Genomic DNA, 25,912 nt, shown 5'->3' on the forward strand with positions numbered 1-25,912 from the left:
CCAAAACCGACCTCTTGTCGGGATCCCGTACCAGCAAACTCCTTGTACTCGTACTCGGGACTCTCGAGTCTTTCCCTTACGAAACCCAAAATACTTTGGAATGCAACAATTTCTCCAAATTGTTAACAACATTAGGAAAGACCTCTTGTTTCTTCCTCGTCTCCACGAACCAACCCCCCTTTCTCTCCACTTTTATCCCTCTCCTCTCATAACCTATTTCCGCCTTTCGAATTCCTATTTATTGAAATTCCTCATATAACACTCTTTCTTACCTTTAGACTTCCTATAATTGATCAAGGTGATTGTTTGAATGTTCATAACGGTCACCTTTTACGTAACACAGCTGCAGCTATTTTATAATTCGCCTGAATCAAATTTTACCGCCAGGAAGTAAACCTGACTAGTTCGGTAGTCGATCTTTCTCGACCAGCTTGCGAACTACGACGGCAGCAAATGACACCTATGACAAAGGCAACATCTAGGTTTTGTTTACTTTTCCAAATGCGTCAATTGAATATCAAAACAGGAATGCCAAGTCAGTATTGACAATTGTAACATATTGGCCTTCCCTCTACACTCATTATTTTCATCTCTTTATATAAATGAATGAAGATATTTTGACTTTTCTTCCTTTTCTGGAGTACCAAGTTTGTTTATAATAATAAATTCCTTTAAAATGTTCTTAATCAAAGGTAGACAACCAACCCTACTTCGCAGTTGTAGTGTGGGCTGCCTATCTGAACTGATATCAGTGTATTTACATAGAATAAAATAGCCCAATGTTACTTGGCGGGAAACCGGCACGTAACAGTAATACTACTCGATCAGACTTTCTCATACGATGCCATGACATTTCTATGATTTTTCCTAAAACAAAAAAAATTGTATATGGCAAAAGCTCGAAAAGCCAACAAAAAATGCAGTACACACATATGGTGTTGGTTGTTACATATGACTACCAGCCCCCGTCAAGTTGAGACAACCAGCCCCAAAACACATTTCAAAATATAACCCCCTGAAATAACTCTGAATCGATATTAATTGATAAAAACGGATAGTGATATCATGAACCACATATGTCACATCAGAAATACATGAAATGATATATATCTACAGAAAACTCTAGTATACTTATGAGACTCGACACAAATGCACAAAAATTTACTTTTGCCGTCCGAAAAAAAAAGTATGAGAGGGAACTGAAGTGACTTTAGGATGGAGATATTGCTCTCGCGATCCTTCGATTTTATTCGATAAACTTTTTCGTTTGTTCAATTTTCCAATATGGCCGCTGTAACAACCAACCCGTGAGACAACCATACCCGATCTCCCCTACGTCGTTAGCGATACACCATTCAAATTGAGGTAAAAGGTTAAAACGTGACGAGAACTGTATGGCATTAGGGTGAATAAAAATTAGAAACTAAAAACTTGAAAATGAAATAAGTAAAAAAAATGTTAAACGGTTTCATTGTAAGAAAAGATAATAATCATGTAGATAATGTACTAAAAACTAAAATACGCCCAACGATTTCATTATTTTTTTATCTGATCAATACTGTAGATTGCTGAGGATAGTGGTGTGATGCCTGCTACCTAGGACCTTGAGAATTATGTATTAGTTTTTATTACATTATATACATCATTATCATTTTTTTTAATAAACCCGTTCAACATAAACATCTTTCTACTCATTTTATTATTGTCCAACTTCCTGCAATTCATAAACCAAGGAGACAAAATCTATAACAATAATTGAACAATTTTCACAAATATTTTTTATTTCTAGACGCATTTTGCTAACACCGTGACTTCTTAGGTAGCTTCCTACCGAGTTTTTCCAGAAAAATGAATTTTTTTATCACTTCACGTTGACACTGTCAATTTCAGCCATTATACAATAAAAACCAACCTTCAACAAGCTATTACTTCTAATAGTATCTAATATGATTCAAAATCTATGAAAGAACAGATAAAATCAGAACCAATTAATACAGTATGATTCTCACTATAAAGGGTTTTACAAAAACCGCGACACGTGTTTCGCTATGCAATAGCTTCCTCAAGCGTAAACTGTACTCGCTTGAGGAAGCTATTGTATAGTGAAACACGTGTCGTGGTTGTTGTAAAATCCTTTATAGTGAAAATCATACAATAAACTGTATTAATTAGTTTTAATGTGAATTTTCTTTAAGTATCGGCCAGTTCTATTCAATTATAGATAAAATTAGAATAAATAGCGTCAATTATATCAAACAATGAAACGTGAAATGAAAATACAATAACATGATTAAAATAATCGAGATAAAAGATGAAAATGACCACAAAGTTATAATAAATTGAAGTAGAATAAAATTAAAAATGAACAAAAAATTTAAAAAAATTAAAAAATATAGAAAGATTTCAAACCAAATTACTTCACAAAGTTTCGATTTTTAGCATCCAAAATCGACTTCGGGAAGTCTAAATGGACAATGAAAGAATTCACCATGAAACATTGTCAATCACTTTCAAACAAGCTATTACTCCGTTTATATTAGATCTAACACAGCATTTTTTAAATTTTTTTATGAGCTACATTTTCATTAGGAACGATTTTTTCGATGAAATACTTCTTGAGTCATTTACCTAACACCGTATGCCTGGGGTTTATTAATTGAGAAATTGACTCTTTCACTCGCAAATAAGTCGAAAGTAACTGACTCTCTGAAAAAACTTTATCAGGACAAATTGATCTATCCATTCTCGTAATTAATTATCAAATAACATTTTTTACCTCCGATAATGGACGGTAACTAACCCTAGGATAAAAGCAACTTCCCGTTCGAAGTTGAACCGAAATACGTGTTTCGCTATGCAATAACTTATTCAGGCGTGTCTATACTGCTGTATCTATAGACACGACTGAAGAAGATATTGTATAGCGAAACATGTGTTGTGTATGGGTAAAACTGTTTAGTAAATATCTCACAAAAAACGTTCCTTGAATCGAATCGATGCTGTATGACAAAATTATACAGTCTCGCCATATTTTACCTTTCATGATCTAAATTCAGTACGTCAAATTATTTATTATTTATATTTTCTCAACCACATTACCCAAGTAGACGAAAAGAACTCTCCCAGATTGGACGTTACAGGTGATTTTATAAGTTGGAAAGTAGATATGTATGAAAAATAAAACTGATAACCGTCAAAATGTATGATTTCCTCTCAACTACCACATTTCCTGCACCTCCACGACACACATAAGTAGAATAACAAGAGCATTCAAACATTGCGGAAATTATCACTATAGATTTTTCAAAAAGTACCCTGAATACCGGTTATCCGTTTCAGAGTAGGTACTGAAAGCTATTAATTGTTTCTCCAAAAACCTTGCACGTTGAATTTCATTTGTTTTTGTCTACATACGGCGAAAGGATCCACTTTCCGGGGTGGGGCCAAGTTCAAACTGAAGCATACACATATAAATAAATTGAAATCTATTCTGAATTCAACATTCAGTTGCAAATCAAGCTTACAACATGGCATTCAAAGTAAGTGTTGCTGCGTTCTGCGTTACTAAACTGCTTAATATTTGTATATTTAACGTTTTGTTGCAATTCTGGTGATTAGAAGAGGAAAAATATTTTCAAATAGTAATATGTATTATCGATTTATTGGAAATCAGTGAATAATAGGTGTTGTTGACCAAATCGAAAAAAATATTCATAAAAATCATCCAGATAATAATCTAGTATTGATTGTTATTGATTTTCATCCAGTTGCCAAAGATTATTTTTTGTAGTTTAGACATAAATGATATTGAAGCTATTTCAGTGAAATGATCACAAATAGGTAGAATTTTTTGCCTCTCAATGTCGCAATCTTGATAGAAATTGATACTCGATAAAATATTTTGGTGCTAAGCTGAAACTAATCATAAAAATCAAATTCAATTATTTTCCAAACATGCTACTAATATGGAAAAAATACATGACTGACCTACCGGCACATGTATATCTCAATAGTGGACGTTTTCATACTGTCTATTTTTTCATAATGCCCTAATGGAAACATGTTCCAGTGACTAACATACATGCTAATGAGTTGATATACTTTGACAGTTCTACCACTACACGTGTTTATTCGCAATGAATTTTGTAAATGATATTTCCATTCCGTATTTCAATTTTTGGCACATGGTGTCATTGCAGATTCAAATCGATGAAAATCTCTTATAATTCCAGTTCATCATATTCGCTGCCTTCGTAGCCGTTGCCCAAGCTAGTGTGAGCCATGTTGCTCCAGCTCTTGCTCTTGGCTCCCACAACTCCGTCTCCAGTTACTCCACTGTACAACAGCACAACCCGATCATCCAAGCCTACGCTGCCCCAGCTGTTCATGCATATGCTGCTCCAGCTGTCCATGCATATGCTGCTCCAGCTGTCCACGCATACGCTGCCCCAGCTCTTCACTCATACGCTGCTCCAGCTGTCCACGCCTACGCTGCTCCAATTGCCAAGGCCGTCATTGCCGAACCATCTGCTCCAGCCAACTACGATTTCGGATACGGAGTAAATGATCCCCACACCGGAGACAGCAAAAGCCAACACGAATCCCGTCGTGGTGATGTTGTCCACGGCAGCTACTCCCTCATCGAATCTGATGGCACCAAGCGTACTGTAGACTACTCTGCTGATGCCCACAACGGTTTCAACGCTGTTGTCCACAAGGAACCAGCCGCAATTGCCGTCAAAGCTGTAGCTCCAGTTGTAGCTAAAGTAGCTGCCGCTCCAGTTGCTCACGCTTATGCTGCTCCATCCTTTGTCCATGGAGCTGTTGCTCACGGATATGCCGCTCCAGTTGTTGCTCACGGTATTGCTGCCCCAGCTCTTGCTCACGGATACGCTGCACATGGTCCAGTAGTTGCACATAATGTTTGGTAATTCAGAATGAAACTTCCTTTGTGAAAATTGTAGATAATGTATTTATACAATATACGATAACTGTTTGTTGAATCATTGTTTTATTACTTTCCGTAGGATTACTAGCTTTCCATTCAATTCAAATGTAGGTGTGGTTTCAAGAGTTTATATGTCTAAAATTCAAATTTGGGTTCAAATTCCCCACCAACATTGTCATACGTGATGCATCAGTTTGTTGGATTATCATTTAGTTTAATCATAAATTGACAATCACTACTGTTAAAGCCGGGCACATACGTTCAGTTTTAAGTGATAAGATTTAATCGAATAGCTATAACAGTAATTTCGAAGTGTAAACTGAAATACAGAAAATACAAAATACAAAAATACAAAATGAATTCGAACGAGAAGGCAATTTTGCCGGCTACATATCAGAAATACACGACGGACTGTGGCTGGTCATCGTTTTGATATTTAACTCAGTACACCTCGAACTTCACTGCTTAACAAATCTTCCATTTGGAGAAGTGTGTGTGTCTTCACCATTTTTCTGTAGTGCTGGTGTTCTGTGCTCACCAAAAATAATAATGTAAAAGAATAACTTGCACTACATCGAATATTCCAGAAGTCAATCAACAACACTGACATATTTTACACTTCAAAACTGCTCTGGCAAAAATAAACCGAACTTCAGTGAACACTGCAAGTTATATTCTAAAGATGAAAGGCAAATATCTGTACAATTTCTCAGCTCTTTTTCAGATGAGCGTAATTAGTTAGTATGAAAAGTTTGCTTTTTCTACACATGTATAAAGTTTTCCATTACAATCATTTTTTTAGATAGTGGAAGACGAAAGTCCCCAAAAGAGTCAATGAAAAACTATACATTTTTCGAAAAAAAGAAAGGTTTTGGCTATCTACTTATCTTGCATTTTGCGTTTCCCACTTTCATAAAAATCAATTTCGTGCATCTCATGATTAGTTGAAGATTTCTCTGTTTTCAGCTAAGTTTAAATCTACTGGCTTGGTTGAGAGTAATTTTAGAAAAGCACATCAGCCTTCTAGACATACTGAAGAAGTGGAATTTGAAATATGTTTGGATGTCGTAGAACATAAAAAAACAAGTATTCAAGATATTGCAGATAGAACAGATGTTAACCGAGAGAGTGTATGACATATTTTACACAAAAATAAATTTACGCCTCATAAACCGAAATTTATCAATACATTAAAAGAAAGGGACTTCGATATGCACTTGTATTTTTCTTTTTGGTTTCAAGGGGAAAAAGAAGAAAATTATCATTTTCCTTATCAAATTTTATGGACAGATGAAGCGACCTTCTCTTCAAATGGCGTCAAATGACATTTCGTAATCGAATGTCGAGATCAATATTCGTTTAAGACGAATGTATGGTGTGGCATATTAAACGATCAAATTATAGGACCATACTTTTCTAGACATAATTTAAATTCTGCGGACTACCTACACTTTGTGAATACCGAACTATCTGAAGTTTTGGATAATATGCCCCTGCAAGTAAGAAATGTTGTGTGTTATCAGTGTGATGGTGCACCTATTCATACTACAAGGGTGGTTAAAGAGCGTCTTTTGGAAATATTTAGGGGCAAAGTAATCAGTCGCAATATGGAACACTTTTGGCCGCCTAGATCTCCTGATATAACCCCACTAGATTTCTTCTTGTGGGGTTACTTAAAACAAAAGGTGTATAAGACCTTTTCAAGATATAAACCATTTAGAGGCAGTTATTCGAGAATGTGTTGTAAGCACGAAACCTCGTAGTATAAAGAATGCAGTTAAAGATGTTTTAAAAAGGACAATTGATTGCATTGAACGTGGTGGAAGACACACCGAAATGTGACTTTTTATTTTGTATTTCTATTGGTATTTACATGGTTTAGGCATATGTTTCGATTTGATTTAGTGTTCTTAATTTAAATTATAACTTTATTTTAACAGATGTTTGTTAGAATTTTTTACGGTTTAGTTTTCTAGGCAACAAAATCTAAATTGATTTCTGAATAATTTTGTTCATTCATACCTCATAAGAGATATTTAGTAAATGTGAAAATTACTTTCGTATAATTCTTTCCCTTAGTTTAATTGCGTTGTAATTTTTCGTAATTAGTAAATCAAAGTTTAACTGTTTGAAAAGTGCAGTAAAGAATAAATGATTGACTTTTCATTGATATTGTTTTTTAATTATGCTAATGTATCAAGCTATTTCGCAAAAAGTAGAAATACAGTGAAATATTTATCTGTTTTTAAAAACTGTATCAACTTTGCATCATTTTTGGCATAATTTTTTCTGGTGTTTTAAATTTTTGCGAAATAAGTTGTATTCAGAATTGCAATTGGTAATAAAAATTCGTTGGAAAGATAAGTTAGGCATAAAGCACTAAGTTTGTTGAGGTTTGGCTAAATTTGAGAAATCGGCAAATGTCAAATTTTCGAAAAACTGTAAAAAAACTAAATTTGTACTAGAGAGCTGAAAATTGGTATATGGGTGAAAAATGAAAAAACAATCATCTTTTCTCTTTACCGATTTTCGAAATTTCGAGCAATAACTGCTTTTCTGAACATTTTTTGTAAAAAATGTCAAATTTGACAGGGAAGAAAAATCACTTGATCGGTCATAAGCATGTCATTTGGCATCATTTTTAAAGCACAACCTAATGGAGATAATTATAGATTAGGTGAAACTTTATCCACAAGATTTACTCTTATGACAATAAAGTATTCTCTCTAAAATATCCACGATCTCCTTCAAGACCTTCCAGTGGCATTGCGATCATAAACCACCCGGAAACAAAAAGCGGGTATCGCTGACGTACAACAAATTCCCTGGAGCAATTCTCTGATACAATGCCCACTCGTTGTGCAAGAAAAATAATGAGCTAATTAAAATCATATTCGGTGGTCTTGATATAGTTATTATTAGCAAACACCGGTTCTTCGCTTCGGCGTCGGAAATCTATCGGAGACCGAAGTTCGTCCTTCAAGGACCTTGCTGGCCAGGATGTTTTTGGTCAAAATAGGTGAAAGGTCCGAATTTGTTCCGGGGTGGGGTCGGGCGTTAGCTCAAGAAAAATCGTATAAATAAAATTGGAGCGATTTGAAATGTATTGTTAAGTTCACCGTCTAGCAAGAGACATGGCATTCAAAGTGAGTACTGACAAACATAGTTGTGATAATTGTTGTTACGAAGTGATATTCAGAAAAAATTATCAATTGAAATGATTTATTGGAGCAGTCGTAACAAATATTTGGTTCACTGTCCAAAATTATGAACTACATTCCGGAAAAATATTGCTTTAATTTCGCAAAAACAACACTTGTAAAAATATCAAATGTATGTATAAGCTGAATCAGAAGAATCAAATTATTCGAAACTGAAAATTTTCTCGATTTGAGAAATTCAAAATATGTAAAAACTTCACAATTGAAGCAAGCTTTCCACAAAAACCTATATTTTCAAACAACTACTGTTCCGTTAGAAAATCTTTCGAAAATTTCAAAAATTTCTTCAAAAAAATATGAAAAACATAATAATATATTCTGTAATGATTTTCATAAAAGTCTCATAATGTTTTTAAAATCACAGATTTATCTTTCTACTTGTGGTCGAATTTCGTTAGTTTCATATTGTTTTCAGTCCATCATTTCATTTATCATCATTTTGTCAACAACATGTAAGTTTTGAAAGTCATTTTTAGTACAATTTGATCATGAAATTGCTTTTTGAAGCATACAGTATCAAGAAAATCAATTTTTTTTCTTTCCTTTTGAGTCTTTGAGTGAAGATAAATCCAAATCCATTCAACCAAAAAGAAAGCGTTTTGTCATCGACTGGAATGAGATTTCTGAATGTCGAACTCAATAATATGGAATTGTCGAACTGAACATTTGTATTTGTAAAGCATTTCCAGTTCATCAATGTCAGTTCAATAACTAAGTAAAAATATTGTCATATTATCATTCCCAATCAATGGTTGGTTGAATCTGAAGTTCCAAAAGATTTTCCTGAGATCTTCAGTTCAAGGATATTAAAAAGATATCACTGTGATAATTATAAAAGCAAATCTGCCTCCAAGACTTCACTCATTTACTACTTCAAGATGAAATACTGCACACCGTCTTTTCTTCCTCAAACCAGCTTGAAGGTATTTACCATCACTTAAGTAGAACACAGTAGAGGAGTTTTGTTACCAGAAGATATCACATAGGTGTTTGACAATATTATCACTTGTACTTGGGTGAAGTAATTTTTACTGAACATCAATGAAATTTTGTAAATTATTATTTAGTTTGCTAGTGAAAATTTCCACGCAAAGACCAGTTGAATAACCTCAAATTGATTAAATATAGAAGGGATCACTTTATGACAAAAAAGCTTTTCGGTTTTCACTTCTTCATACAAAAAACAAGACATCTTCTTCATATCGGCAGGTGTAGGCCAAGACTCGCCGAACACACGGGATTCAAATAGTAAATTATAATAACTTTTTCCTATTCAGTATATTCTCCAAACATCCATTTTTGAAGAAATTAGTGCTTTACCTTCTTATTTGTGAATGGTACTGATAAGGTGGTAAGATAAATGTTCTATTCCGAATTTTCGAAAACAGCCATTGAGGGTGACAGTATTCCGTGTAGATGATATTTCATATTGTAACTTTTTCATAAATTTATCTTATATATCATTTCTATGGATAATATATAACTCGATTTCCTAACAAATGTTTGAATTACAAACTGGTTCGAAAGTAATTTTTTCATGTAATTCAAAGTTCATGTGAGAGTAGTTGTTTTGGGAGGGATTTTATTCCAGTAAGTGTCTTAAAATAATTTTCATGCATTGCTTTCTTTCTTCTTTTGGAAGTTTCCCAATATTTTTGTATGGAGATGAAAAAGTAGAAGTGAAAAAGCTTATTTTCGAATTGATCTTTATGAAAATGCCTTATTCACAACTATTTGGATACGAAGTATATAACTATTTGTTATTATTTTGAAAGCGACATTCTGAAACACTCTGTTTTGTTAATAAGAAAATAACTCCGTGACTACATGTTGCATGTCGAGTAAAAAACCCAGAAATTGTCAGACTTCTAATCTTATCCAAAACCCAATAGTCGGAGAGTGAAAAATTTTATGTATAAACGCTACCGCGAAGAAAAAAACAAACAGATCTTCTTTGAACTTCCGAAACTAATGCTCATTTTTGATTCAAACTGTAACTATCTAAGAGTTTTAGTTTTTTTAGGATTTATGGGATTGAAAACTTAAACAAACGTAGGGGAAATATTCTACAAAGAAAATACCATTAACATGATGAATATCTTGGGTAATCATATATTCTAACTGGAAACACATTCATCTATGTTGAATTCAGAATATGCAAAAGAGTAATTACGTCAATCAGCTCATCCTATCGGTAGAGGATAGTCTATTACCAGAAAAAAAACATGAACATTCTCCTCGTGTCGCATTCGGATATTTAATCGAAAATGACTTCAATGATCATCCACTATGTTATATAAATTGTTCTACATCTGACTATTTCAGTTCATCGTATTCGCTGCCTTCGTAGCCGTTGCCCAGGCTAGTGTAGGTCATGTTGGTCCAGCTCTTGCTCTTGGCGGCCACAGCTCCGTCTCTGCCTACTCCACCGTTCAGCAACACCACCCATCAATCCACGCCTACGCCGCTCCAGCTGTTCACGCCTACGCCGCCCCAGCTGTTCACGCCTACGCCGCTCCAGCTGTCCACGCCTATGCTGCCCCAGCTGTCCATGCCTATGCTGCCCACGCCCCAGCTGTCCACGCATACGCTGCACCAATCGCCAAGACCGTCATTGCCGAACCCTCCGCCCCAGCCAACTACGATTTCGGATACGGAGTAAACGACCCCCACACCGGAGACAGCAAAAGCCAACACGAATCCCGTCGTGGTGATGTTGTCCACGGCAGCTACTCCCTCATCGAATCTGATGGTACCAAACGTACTGTAGACTACTCTGCTGATGCCCACAATGGTTTCAACGCTGTTGTCCACAAAGAACCTGCCGCAGTTGCCATCAAAGCCGTAGCTCCAGTTGTAGCTAAAGTAGCTGATCCTATTGCCTACGCTGCTCCAGTAGCTCATGCCTATGCTGCTCCATCCCTTGTTCATGGATCCGTAGCTCATGGTTATGCCGCCCCAGCTATTGCTCACGGATACGCCGCTCCATCCGTCGCATACGGATATGCTGCCCCAGCTTTGGCCCATGGATACGCTGCTCATGGTTATGCTGCTCATGCCCCAGTTCTCTCACATAATGTTTGGTAATTTTTTATATCGACAGTTGTAAATAATGTATTTATGAAATATCAAAAGCAAAAAAAGTACCTATAATAAAAAATTGTTTTATATATTCAGTTTTGCTAATTCATTTCCATTTATTGCAACTCAAACGGTGGGTCATGACCCCCAAGGGGTTGTTGAATGTGTCCAAAGTGGTCTCGAGATAAGCATCAGTTGTTTTTTATTGAAAAAAGAATAAACAAAGTACAAGCTTTCAATACATATACAAGTTTTTTTGTTTTGTATCACTGGGAAACATGAGTTGTGTATGGAATAAACAAATTTTTAATGTCGTTTCATTACACAAAACAATATTTTCCATTGTCAGACGATTTCCTGATTTTGTTTTTGAATTCACCATTACGGAGAATCCTTGTTCAAATTTGTTAGATGTAGAAAAAGACATCACCGTTTTTAATGCTGTTGTAGACAGTTCCGGGTGTTTCTTTTTCATAGTCATTCAAAATTTGTCAAAGTAATGTTAAAAGTTAGTTATGCTGACTGAACACTTGAAATCTCTATGAGTTGATCATAGTTAACAACTGTCATAAAACTACTGCAAGTGTATAAAATCAGGGAGCTCTACTACTGTCTCTTCTATGGAATATTTCTAGTGACAAAAAACCTATGTTGATTTCAATAGTTACTGGTTATGTTTAGTTTTTCAATTATTGTTTTAGGGGACGCAGTTCTTGAAATTTTAAGAAGGCCCGGTTTACACTATCCAAGCACTGTTTCTCAATCTGTGGGTCGCGACCCCTACGGGGGTCGCAATTATCTCTGTTCTTTTTCCAAAATATGTTAGAGTTACCCATTTCTTGATATCTGGCTGTTTGACTTGAGGGTATATTAATCTGTAAGTGAATTTCCGGCTTTGTTTCCTGACTAACTTCTGGATAGTATCTGCGTTGAAACCTATCTGTGTAATTATATTAATTTCCTTAGCTAGATTGTTAGCAGACAAGGGCCGTGAGAATGCTCTGTGCAACATTGAGTTGTAGGCTGCTAATTTATGACTGCCTGGATGGAAAGAATCGCTTGAGATGGTAATGTCTGTAAAGCTAGGTTTTCTGAAAACATTGAACTTGAATTTATTCTGTTTGTGTGTAATGGCCAGGTCTAAGAAATCTATCTGTTTCGAGTGTGAACTGAATGTTGCTATTGAGATTACTCATGAATGTCTTGAATTGGTTCAGCTGTCGTGTAGTACCTCTGAAACAGGTGAGAATATCGTCTACATATCTGTACCAAAAATGAAAATGTTTTTTACCCAGGTCGGGATTTACTATAGTGATCTCCATCGAAAGCTGTTGAAACTTCAAAGAAAGTGATATGGTCTACTTTGGCTTGATCTAAGATGTCTAAAATGAGCAGCCTACACTCGCTGAACGGTATGTTGAAGAACATACTCTTTACATCGAATGAAACTGAAATTGAATTATGTGATGTGAATTTTTAATGCTATGAGGTGGGACGAAATTGTTAAGACGTATTCCTAATTTTCTTACCAGACTATTTATATACGAAACTACTGGTCTTATGGGGTTATCCTCTTTATGTGTTTTTATCAGGCCATATAGTTTAGGGCAAGATGGGTTCGTGTTAATGATTCTCCGTTTCTCCGATTCAGTGAAAATGATTTTAGAATCAAAGAGGAAATTTTTCAGTTCAGTTCATTTCGTTGGGTCTTTCTTGATGACAGTAAGGTTATCATTTTGCATGACTGACTCAATTTTCTGAACATATGTTTCTCGTTCAAGGATAACGATGGCAGTCGATTTGTCAGCTTTCGTGAAAATAAGGATCATTATTTTTTATTTTTCTGTTGTATAGTTTTATTATGCCTGTTCCTCTACTGTTTGATAAAGAAAATGGATGGTTCTGATTGTTCTGTTACCTGTCTATTTCAATACAATAGCTGTATTTGTTATCAACGTATCTAAACTATCTTTATTAATTATTGTTGGTCTATATTTTGGCCCCTTGGACATTGTTGAAATTTCCTGTATGTTCCCTGTGTATAATATGTTGTTGTTTCTGTATTAGTGCCCTAAGTTTCTTGAGTTGAGTTTGGTACTTCCGGTATATGAAATCACTAATTGTAGACCTACCTTGGTCATAAAAAATATCAAATTCTATCTGGTGGAGTTTATGAGTAAGTTTAGAGTGTAATATCTTCAAATAATGTTGCAGGATACTCCTTTTTGAGAACAGTGTCCTGCACTCTTATTTTAGCCAGATTAGTCGTGCCTTCATTATCGCATTCTCCGCTGCTGGTGTTTTTGTCCTAGTCCAACGTATTTTTTCAAATCCTCATAGATGGAGATCAGTCATGAATTCAACTCTCTCTGATTTCGAAAGTATGGTTTGAATAACTCGTCTCTCCTCAATTTGTTCCTTCCCGGTTATTATTTTCAGTTAATTGAATATAACTGGCCCATACTTGATGAAAATCCATATTAAAACTCATTGATGCAGTTTTTTGTATGATTTTCACTATAAAAGGTTTAACAAAAACCGCGACACGTGTTCCGCTATACAATAGCTTTCTCAAGCGCTAACAAATATTTTTTTAAGCTTGAGAAAGCTAGTGTATTGCGAAATACCTGTCGCGGTTTTTGTGAAACCCATTATAGTGAAAATCATACAATGAACTGTATTAATGAGTTTCATTCTTAGCTAATTGTTTTGAAAAATTATGTAAATCTGGTTTTCCGTCAACCATCTCGGAAATCGAAATTTGTGCATTGCTTAGTACTGACGAGTTCTTTCTCACCTTTCAACGTGCGAGGTGCGATTCTCAGTACGATTCTCAGTAGCAATCAATTCCAAAATTTATGTATGTAGATTATATGTAGATTATGCATAGAAGTAACTTTCAGACACGAACTGGAAGAAAAAGCCTTTTCAAACTAGCTTTTTTCATATAATCATTGAATTACACGAAAGAAAAATATGATCTACACATTTTTGTATTGAGTTAATTTTTAAAATTGATTGCATCCTTCCTTTCTTTGGAAAATTCCCACATTTTTTTAATCAAGATGGAAAAGTGGAAGGCCAAAAACTTTCTGAGATTTGTCAAAGCTGCCTACACGTAACTGATAAATCAGGAATGGAATCGTATTCCATGTAACTAATTAATTTGTAAATTACAAAGCGCTTTCGGCTTTTACGCTATCATCAGTGCGATACCTGCAAGTAAGTAAAAGTAGTGAAATTTGTTTGAAGTTGAACTTTCAATTTTTTTTTTTAATTACCAACTCGTTGATTATATATAAGATGATCCTGTAGAATCAGAGTACAAAACCTTAGTACAACACTACTCTGAGCAGACGTGAACATGAACATTTCAATAAATACCCTTTTGAGTTTAACATATTAATATTTTGTTTCATAATTATAAAATTATTCCCAACGTGCTCAATGACGAGTACGGGGAGGAAAATGCAGAGAAAATTTGACATAGACATGAGGTCATAATTAATTATAGAACATATTTAGTTTGACAAATGACATATGCAGTAACCACAATACGTAAAAATTCTCCAAGGTGAGCAAAGAACTATTTATTCAACTGGGATTTTGAGAAATGTTGATTTTCAATTGGTTAATTAAGTCGTCTGTGTAAAGGAATGTATGATCTATTCAATTGTGGTAGTGTATTCAAAGGGGATTGTTATGTAATTCTCCGTCTATTTGTAAATCTTCTAGAAAATCCAACCTGTTAAAATTATTTGAATTGACTTCTTTTAGAATGTGTTAATTAATATTGGCGCTGAAATTATGTTGATTGAAAATAATATGTTGACCAAAAGCTGATTTGTCTGGTTCATTCAAGTGTTCACTATTCGATATTTCAAAGGTCTACAATTCCTTCCAATGTATGAAGCTTCACAAAGTATGGGCTCTGCTGTTTCATCATTTTCCAAACAGAGGCGACACACACTGTCTTCCGACAGTCCGAATCTCTGCATATGATGCAGGCCTTTTTGAAGTGGCATGTAAGAAGGCCTGTTAGACATCGTAGTTCTTTCCTACTGTAGTCCAACAACTGTTTGGTATCAAGCTTCAAAGAGTGAATAAACGCCTTAGAGTCGGTCAATCCTATAAGATTCTGCCAGAAGTCAATAAATCTTCTGTCATCCAGGTGTTCAATGTTTGTTTGGCAAAACCAAAAGTGATGCAAATAATAAGTTCTGGACCGATGCAACTGCTTGCAGCATCCTCCTTTGCAAGGGAGTCAGCAACCCCATTGCCAGAGACAATCTGTTGAGTCTTTCTATCGAGGAGAGTATTTTTGGCAATCTGCTAACAATTTAGACGTTGCTCGGTAGGAGCCAAAAGCTTCCAACGCCGTTTGACTCTCCGAGAATATTTTTATTGACTTGTGTATGAGATTGGATTCTTCCAATCTCTCCGCAGACAATTAAATAACGTAAATTTCCGCTTGAAATACAGTCGCATAGGTTTCCGGCAGGTTGATATCTCTGTACTGGGTCTGCGACTGAAAACACCTGCACCAGAACCGGAAAGTGTTTTTGATCCATCTGTGAACCAACAACTATCTGCTCTTAATATTTCCTTCTCCCGGAGGATCCAGTCCTCTTTATTCGGGAACAGTACTTTATAAGGCAGTTCGTAGTTGACAGTTTCTTGAATGAATCACAATATGAATCACAATATGAGAAAATGAGTATCTAAGTTTTATTCCATAGAATGATGTTGATTCTTTGTGTTGACTTAATTGAAATTTGAATAGCAATTTTTGTATTACAATATTACAAATAATAATTACAAATTAATAATTATACAAAATTAATAATAATATATAAATATTTCTTATCCCCTTTCATATATTGGGACCATTCACCTAAGAGCAAATACGCTTGTGTTGTGATAGGAATCCCTTTTTTTAAAAGGAGATTTTTATTCTGGACATTTTATATACATTTGATATTTCTGGAGAATGGAGCTTTCAAGTATATGTGTTCAATATAATTTTTCAAAAATAAGTTGATTGTAGCGTAGAAATGATTTTATAGCAATTTTGTATTTCTTTATGTCTATAATATGAAAAGTTTTGGGCCAAAGTAATATACAGATTTCTGTGAATGACTTTTTATGAATGAAGGTAGATGGATAGACCTTTTTATAACAGATCTGGTCTCTTTTTCAATAGTTGAACTTTGGTAATTTACTTTGTTATGAAATATCCATATCAAACAAGAGTAGGCATAAAGTTAGAGGTCATTTCCAGAATGCTGTGACATCCAGTGTCAACCAACAGTTCGACATGTCCAAAGGGATAGTCTGGCTTTGTGTAAAACTTTTTCCAAGTGAGCGTTCCTGGTGAGTTTTTTATCAAGAATAATGCCAAGATATTTGACCTCCGTTCCAAATGGAATGACCTCACCATTGAGAGAAAGTGACGTTATATAATCCAATTTTCTCCTCCTGGTGAAGGGGATTATCACAGTTCTGCTGGAGTTGACAGACACCTGAGAGACTAAATGGTTACTTAAGTTATTTGAACTTTTGAAAAAAATATTTGCATCCTTTATTCTATTGCTAATCAGTCTGGAAACTTTCTGAGGGATATTTTCATTCAGAAAAGGTACCGATAAATATTTACAAGGTTCTTCAATAATGGGATAAGTGAGATTTTGTTCTCTTTTGTTCTTGACCTTACAAATTGAATCAATGATGGTATTGGGGTTATAGCCATTGTTGGAAGCGGTGTGTTTGGGGATATTTAGCCCGGTGTTGTAATTCCTGTGTGTAAGTGGAACATCGAGAAGTCTATGAATGTAGCAATAAAAGGCTGGTAAAAACTTCCTTTCTCAAAAATTGAGTTAGATTTTGAATTGGTTGTAACTAAGGAGTAATTTAATAATAGTGTTTGAAAAGGCAATTATGGCTATAGTGGTTTTTGTGAAAACTTTCATGGTGCAAATGTCAGAGTGAAGTGTATTGGTTGGTATTATTATCACCGAGAAGCCCATCATAACGCCGTAACTCATTACAGCAACCAACCAGCTTCAGCTCGAAGCAATATTGGATTCTCATACTCCGAAATCGGTTCATAAGATACGATCATGTGTTAGTGAATTAATTTGAAAGTTTGCGAGTTACGGTGCAATGTGAGCCTTTGTGCCCGATTACAATAGAATTGTGACTTTGCATAGATATACGTTCTCGACAATGCCGAAACCAGCAGCATGAAATTCAATTAATCCTCTCCGCTCTGCATACATATCAAGTTTGGAGTTATTGTGTATTCATTCGCCCCCGGTTCGAGAGGGATTTATTAAGATTGTACCTAATTCGGTTTTAACGCTCTTGGGGGGTGGATGTTCTGTGCGAACGATTCTGGAATACGCGTTCATTAGTAGGCTTGATCTTTAGTCTGGAGGTATATTCGTCTAGTTTAGAAAAAATTCATCTCTGAATCACTCTTGCTAGTTTTCTATTTCAGTGATAGTATAAGGCCTTCCAAAAGGGACTTCCGAACCTTGACAATTGATAACGGCCATCTTGTGGAACATACATCTGTCAAATTAGTTGTCATTTATTCAGTCTGTTTTGCCAAATCACCATGGGCGAATAGAGCATTCAACAACTCTTGCAAATAATAAAATTGTTTCATCAAATTGAGTGAGAAACGTACCGCGCGCTTCGGCCATTTTACGATCGTCATAATCGACCTACCAAGAGGATTATTCGCGTTGTAGCAAAGTTTACCGAATACTATAAGTTGGTTCACTCCAAGGAATTCGTTTGTCGGTACGGCTCAGGATTGCATTTTTTGCGATTTCCATAAATCATATCGCCGACAGACGATGTCTGGAAGCCGCCGGCCGCATGACAGTTATACGAGGGCAGTTCCTATTCGCGATATCTACAGGGGACGTTCCGAAGTTGAAACTTCGCTTGCTCGGTTGTATCAGACAGATAAACAAAGATACGAAAGTAGTTGTTTGTCGATCAACTTCTAGAAACATGATAGATAAACTCATGAATAAATGATCTAAGAAACAGATCAGAGTGATTTACTGATGAAATGATAAACATACATTCAGAAAAACATGTTTTATTAACAAAAATAATACAATTATATAATGTTATATGTTTATAAATGATTTAAAATATTTAATTTTACATTGCATGATTTATGTTTCCTAACAATCTTCATGTCCTGGTTCATGAATTTTAAAGTAAAGTATATCCGAACTCTTGTATATAAAGATATATAATAATCGAAGAGGAATTTTTGACATGGATGTGAGAAAAGAATTTTCGAATATTTTGTTTTCAAATACTGTCCAATTCCCTTCTCACTGCCGATTTTATCAAAATTTTCAATGAATATGTTTTCCATCTCTATTACATGGTCAACACTATCTCTTGATGGGAACTTGGGAAGCCAACGTGACTTTCATTTTTTGAAAATTATTTCGATAAATGTGGTCATTATTAAGTTTAAGAGCCAATTTATATTGTTTAGTTCTATCATAATTATACATTGTTTCTATGTAATGTTTTCTTGTTTCTCCACCCTGAAGTAAAAACTGATAGGAAAACAAATTGTTTCGTGTCGACTTCAGCAAGTGCGGGATATCAAACAAATATACAAGTTTATGATCGTCTATCAGAAATATGGGATTTTGATTTTCGTCTGTAACATTCAAAGTTTTCACCAACTTCTGAAAATTTGAACCCTGATCGGAAACCACCCCCATGACATTTAGGCCTATACTTTTGCATCTTCGTACCGTTTTGAACAAAATATCTTTCAAATCATCAGAAGTTGCTGATGTCTTATAGAAAAAGTATGCAAGTGGTATTTTCCAATTGCTTGCCAAACCTCTGACCATTACTGTTAGAGCACTACTTGCTATGTCAGTAGAGGTCCCATTCAAACTTGTTTGGAAACCTACCATTTTGTCTCTGGAAATATCATAATAAAGATGAGATTTCAAAGATATTTCGTCTAGGCATAAAATACAATATCTTTCTTTCTCCTTCATGAGCCCAATCCTGAATTCAATAACACGAAAAATAAAATCGTTGAAGCCTGGTTCAACAATCCAATTTTTCGTGAAACGATGAAGTGTACTTTTTGACGGTAATCTACAAATTGTTGAAAATTTTTTGTATGCTTTCGGACCAAGAAAATAAAGAGTCAATGCAAACTGTTTGAATTCGTCACTATACCTGGACCCTTTTGGTGCTTTATTTATCAAAGAAAGCTGTGCTTTCAAGAGCTTACAATATTGCTCAGGATATTTTCGATCCAGAAACTTGAAAACATCATCCAGAGTAATTCCGGTTTCGTCCAGTGCTCTTTTTGATGTTGAAGCTACTGTTTTCTCTAGTGATACAATTTTTTTTCGTAATGCCACTTTTCTTGGAGTTCCCGAAGAGAGTTTAGCAGATGTTTGGCTGCATTCATCTAAAAGAAAGATGTACGTACTTTCAATAATTGTTTTCTTGTCATCGTTTTTTTTTTCCGAAGCATATAAAAATAGATCAGGTAAGTATATAATATAACGAAAAGATATTTCACCTCGTGATCCTAATTGATCCGTTTGAACCTGAGCATCAATGTAAATAAAATCCTTGCTAGTACCGGCAATGGCATCATCATCTGGAAGGTTTAAACAACAAAATTGATATTGTAAATTTCATATGTTAAAAAGTGGAATAAGATTTTTTCATCATTTGAATCTATAAACTTCACTGAACCAACCTTTCTGAGAACCATCTTGAGGCAGACGCAATGAAGGAACATCATAGCTATGAATACGAGAAGTCACAATATCATCGGCTCTAAAATGTAAGCTGCAAATTTTAATTCTATTGTGACTCTGCTCTGGGGTAAGAGTAGCATATCTATGATTCCCAATGAAGCCTAATACATTTTTCCAACGTTGACACCTAAAAAAAAATTCAAGTATATCAATCGATAAACTGAACATTTTGAAAAAAGATTGAAATGAGTTTGGATTGGCAAATGCCGGCGGTATATTTCGTTATGAATAATTTTATACAACAAAACCATAAAAGGTATAGATAGGTAAAATAAAAATTAATGGTGAATATATTGAATGCATACCTTTCACTGTACTTTGGGCAGCGGAAAAACGAAATACCTGGGCTTCCCACCGTACTCAAACAACCATCCACTGAGCAATACGTCGACATTTTCACAAAATAAATATTTCGAACTCCGAACGAACACAACACTATCACAATACCAAAGTTTACCGATTCTGTAGTCTTTGACAATACCAAACAATACGGACAACCTTTATATCTCGTGTGCCGACGAGAACTGGTAACTTCAAGCGACACACTGTACTACCTCGGCTGGTAATTACCCGCTGTCGCTAGCGGGCGGCGAGATTTCTCAGATGTCGAAAAACGAGCGAGTGACACGTCTTATAGTATTCTGTAGTCTTTGGTTGTAGCGGATAAATTCGAGTGAACTGGTTTAGTACACAATCGACCAACACCTGTTAGTTGACAAAAAGCAAGTTCTGCCGAAAACATAGCCACTGTATGTGAGAGTGTGCAGGAGAATTCCAGGCAGTCGATTTCGCATCGCCTACAAGAACTGGGCCTTTCGCAGACCACAACTTGGGCCCGCACCCGTTCAAAATTCAACTGACCCAGGAACTGATGGTAAACGACCATAGACAACGACATGTGTTCGCTGAATTGGCTCCGGAGCAGTTGGCAACAGACCGTAATTTCCATCAAAAATGTATCTTGATCTGTTTAAATCTGTTTTATAATATGTTTTTCCGTTAATCAACTGCCGCCCTCATACGAACGACAACTCTCAGAAGTTGAGAAACTTGTGCGAGCTAAGGACTAACGAGGTCTTACCTTTTAACGTGTGATGAGTCCCATTTCTGGATAAAAGCGTATGTGAATAAATGAATTTGTCGATTTTGGGAATATAAGAGAGATCCAAGAGCGTCCAATGCATCCCAAAAAAGTAACTGTTTGGTGTGGATTTCGGGCTGGCGGCATCATTGGTACACTTCAACGGTAAGCACGATAGATTGATGATTACCAACTTCTTTTGGCCTATATTGGATGGTTTGGTCACCAAAGACATGAGGATTCAACAGGTCGGCGCCAAGTGCCAAGTGCCACATGTCACATTGGATATTCTGCACAAGAGATTTGATGACATGGGTTCATATCTCAGGATGTGTGATATGAACTGTCCACCGGGATCGTGTGTTTTGACCTCGTTAGACTCTTTTTCTTGTCAGGTTTTCTGAAGTCTCAGATGTATGCGAATAATAGAATAGAACTGGCCGATACTTGTTTTTGTAAAACCCTTCATAGTGAATGTGAATTTCCATGAAGAACTGAACATTATAAAACAAAAAGCCGTCAACAATGATCAAGATAAGTAGTCTAATACATTCTCTATTATAAAAAAAGTTATATAACCAAGCTTTAAAACAAGTTCACCCAATTCGGAGAGATGAGGATGAAAGTTATAGAACCTTAACCTAGTCGTGCCAACCCACTACGAATATTTCAAATTTTCTGCACAAAAAAGGTGCAAATATTGCTTCCAAACAAACATCAACTGAGGCATTTACATCAGGAATAACAAAGATGAAAGTTCAGTTTTAGAAAAATCGGGAGTGTATAAATTATCATGTGGGTCATGTTCAATGTTTTATATAGGTCAAACTGGGAGAACGGTCAAAGCCCGCAAAAAGGTATACAGAAATAGTTTCCAGAATGAAAAAATGAAGTACACATATGCCACTCATTTAATCACAGAGGAATATGAGTTCAATCAAGAATTCAAGCCCCTCCATTTTCAAAAGAAAGGTTTAAAACTCAACCAGTTGACGAGTATGGCAATAAACAAATTTTTAAACTTCCCGTATCTTATGAACGATCAAACTAAACTGAATAATTCGCTATTATTAAATCATACAAGCTGAGAGAGATTTTTAAAATGTATGAGATACGATGTTACTGTTCCTGGATAGAAACCTTCACGAAAGTCATACTGACATTTCGTAACATTTCATTTTTCCGCTTGACATTTTATACTGTTTACGAGATAATATGAACCCAAAGAATAGCTATTTATGACATGAGTGTTGAAAGTGAGCGAGTAAAAAAGTTTGCGAAACGAGCGTAGCGAGTTGAGCATTTTCACGAACAAAATATAACTTACTTTTAACACAAATATCATACGAAGTTTTTTGTACAACTGTCCTGTTTTCATAATAGAAAAGATAAATATAATATCTTCATGGAAACACATTTTGACATCTCTTGTCAGTTAACTATTTTCATGTTATCGCATTTGATATGAAGTGACCGTATCAGGTGACACCAAATCATCTGGTTACGAACAACAGCTCACGCATTTTATTTGAAGTCATATTTAAAGTTCTTGCTGGTGTTTATTGTCTTGCATAATAAAGAACAAAATAGTGAGGAATTGTGTGTTCCTGACGATATTGACTAGCTTCAATCGAATTGTTACCAAAAAAGTCAGTTCAGCAGTACTACATCACAAATTCTAATTTTTTCAGCTGGTGTAGACTCAAAAACGTCGAAAGCAATTTCAGTGAAACCGTCTACTTAGCCTATCTAGAACTCGTCAACTTTGTGGAGCAAGTTTTCAATGATAAAGGCTCAAAAAATCAAAAACTCTTATGTTTAAACAAGTCCAGAAGTTTATAAATGAGGCGCCAGATGAAAAATATTTGATGAAAAAAGTTGCTACTATTTTCGGAATATTTAGAGCCTGCCGGCGTGAAGAGCTGTGCCATTTATTAATAGAAGACATTACATTAATGGATAAATCATTGATTGTTGAAAGTCCAAATATAAAAACGAAAATAGGTCATTCTTTTGGCATTGTTGGAAAAAACATTGAATATATCGATAAATGCGATTCATTACGCCCTTTTGTTATCAATGATCAATGTTTCTTCTGAAATACTCAAATTATAAACGCAGTGCCAACCCAATTCATATAAACACGTTTGGGAAAATGCCCTCAACCATTGCTGAGTTTCTGAACCTCCCGGAACTGATGGAATATACAGGTCACTGTTTCAGGAGGCCTTCTGCTTCTTTGCTAGCAGACTCAGAAGCAAATATAACGGATATTAAGAAGCACGGAGGATGGATGTCTACAACAGTAGCTGAGGGTTACATCGATCAATATATTTCTTATAAAAAGGCTATTGCTGGAAGAATAATCCCAACATCTAGCTCCAGCGATACAGCATCGTCCTCTTCACTTCAAGAATTAAATGTTAATTCCAAGGAAATTGTCAACCCAGATAGTTCAAATATATTACTGAGCTCTTCAACATAACAAGGTATTAGGTAGGTAGTTAGGTATGTCTAAAGTGAGTGGGTCTATTCGACCCTGCACCGAAACCCACAAGGGTTTATTGTGGCTCACACTTCTTCAAACTCAACCAAATAAATCCAGCTTCTTAACGAAGCCGATTAGTTTGTATGGTGAGTGGTCTTTCAGGTCAGATGGTGAGAGTACGGATATGCCGAACTCAAAGAACCTAATTCGGTCCCTAGCGGGGCAGGCACAAAGTATATGCTCTACTGTTTCATAATCTTCCAGAATGAGGCGACACACACTGTCTTCCGATAGTCCAAGTCTCTGCGTATGATGATTCAAATGACAGTGACCTGTATAAAGGCCTGTTAAACATCGTAGTTCTTCCCTACTGTAGTCCACCAACTGTTTGGAATCAAGCTTCGAAGGGTGAATAAACGCCTTGGAGTGAGCCAATCCTGGAAGATTCTGCCAGAAGTCCATAAATCTCCTTGCCATCCAGGTGTTGAGTGTTTGTTTGGCAAAGCCCAAAGCGATGCCAATGACAGGTTCAGGTGCAATGAAGCCGCTTGCAGCACCCTCCTTCGCAAGAGAGTCAGTAGCTTCATTGCCTTCCAGGCCAGTATGGCCAGGAATCCATACCAGAGACAATCTGTTAAGTCTTCCTATCGATGAGAGTCGTTTTTGGCAGTTTGCTACCAATTTAGACGTTGCTTGGTAGAAACCAAGAGCTTCTAATGCCGCTTGACTGTCCAAGAATATTTTTATTGACTTGTGAGTGAGGTTGGATTCATCCAATCTCTCCGCACACAATTAAATAGCGTAAATTTCCGCTTGAAATACAATCGCATAAGTTCCTAGTCTGGTTGATATCTCTGTCCTGGGTCTGCAACTGAAAACACCTGCACCAGAACCGGAAGATGTTTTTGATCCATCTGTGAACCAACAGCTATCTGCTCTTAATATTTCCTTCTCCCGGAGGATCCAGTCCTCTCTACTCGGGAATAATACTTCATAAGGCAGTTCGTAGTTGACAGTTGGAGGCATAAAGTCAGAGGTCATTTCCAGAATGCTGTGACTTCCAATGTCAACCAACAGTCTGTTGCACTCTGCATTGAATTGATTTGTGCAATTAGTAATGTGCACAAGTCTGTATGCAGTCCATCTAGCTTTTTTTTCCCAGAAAAATGTGGAGAGGAGGTAGATCTAGAAGGATCTCCATGGCCGCTGACGGTGTGGTACTGATGGCACCTCTGAAGGCCAGACAATCCTGTCTCTGTTAGCCAGAGAGCTTTGCCTGTCCCGTTTTCTGTAAAGCCTTCGGCCACCAAGCAATTGCACCATACGTGATCATTGGTCTGACAATCATCACATAAATTCAATGGATTTGTTTGGGACCTAAACCCCAAGTTTTACCACAAATCCTTCGACGTGTTCATATAGAGACAGTCTGGCATTGTGTAAAACTTTTTCCAAGTGAGCGTTCCAGGTGAGTCTTTTATCAAGGACAATGCGGAGATATTTCACCTCCGTTCCAAATGGAATGACCACACCATTGAGGGAAAGGTATTAATATCGGCAGTAATTATAATTGTACTTCTTATAATATATTCATAAATAATGATAACAATGTAATTAATGTACACAATACATTTGTAACATAATTTAATTGTTTCTATTGTTTATAATGAAAAATCCTTGAAAATTGAATATAAATGTTTTGTTTACTGCTAAAAAAATGTTGAAATTTTTAACACTATAGTGTTTAAAGTATGTTTAACGCACTACTTTGTAAACATCATCTTTTGATACTCTTGACTATCATTAAAAATCTCACTTTTAATGACAGTTGTACAAAAAAGTGTTATTGCATAATTCAATATTCATATAAAAGTTGTTGTTCCGAATGTAATTTTTCTTTCGTGTAATTCAATTGCTTTCTTCTTTTCTTTGGAAGACCCCCACATTTCTTTATAAAAATGAAGAAATAAAAAGTCAAATGAAAATTTCTTTCTCATGGAAATTGAAAATAGTCAAAATCTGTAAATGTTATTGTCTACCTATTAGAAAATAGAAATAACGTTAACCGTTAATGCGGTTAAACATATTCAATATATTCGCTGTTAGTGTGTTCTCTAACAAACATGATCGGTTATTTCAATCCTCATCATCATTACAAAGCAATCCCAATGAATCACCGGGAATTCAATCAACCGGCCATTGATGGAAACACACCCCGGAAATGAGAAAATGATTTAAAATTTAATAAAACCGTCAGAC

General features: G+C 35.6%; 1 protein-coding gene across 1 annotated transcript; it reads left to right on the plus strand.

Moving 5' to 3' along the window:
• The first annotated feature begins 3,418 nt into the window (after positions 1-3,418).
• On the plus strand, positions 3,419-11,341 carry LOC111510949 (uncharacterized). Its single transcript, XM_074181278.1, has 4 exons — positions 3,419-3,539; positions 4,233-4,653; positions 8,075-8,094; positions 10,495-11,341. Exons 1-4 carry the CDS (start codon positions 3,528-3,530, stop codon positions 11,254-11,256), a joined length of 1,215 nt encoding a protein of 404 aa, XP_074037379.1. The 5' UTR covers positions 3,419-3,527; the 3' UTR covers positions 11,257-11,341.
• Positions 11,342-25,912: the final 14,571 nt, after the last annotated feature.

The sequence above is a fragment of the Leptinotarsa decemlineata genome, unplaced genomic scaffold (assembly GCF_025532065.1).
Source record: "Leptinotarsa decemlineata unplaced genomic scaffold, Ldec_3_MD MMD2_tig00026307_RagTag_RagTag, whole genome shotgun sequence".
In the NCBI taxonomy this organism is placed as follows: Eukaryota; Metazoa; Arthropoda; class Insecta; order Coleoptera; family Chrysomelidae; genus Leptinotarsa; species Leptinotarsa decemlineata.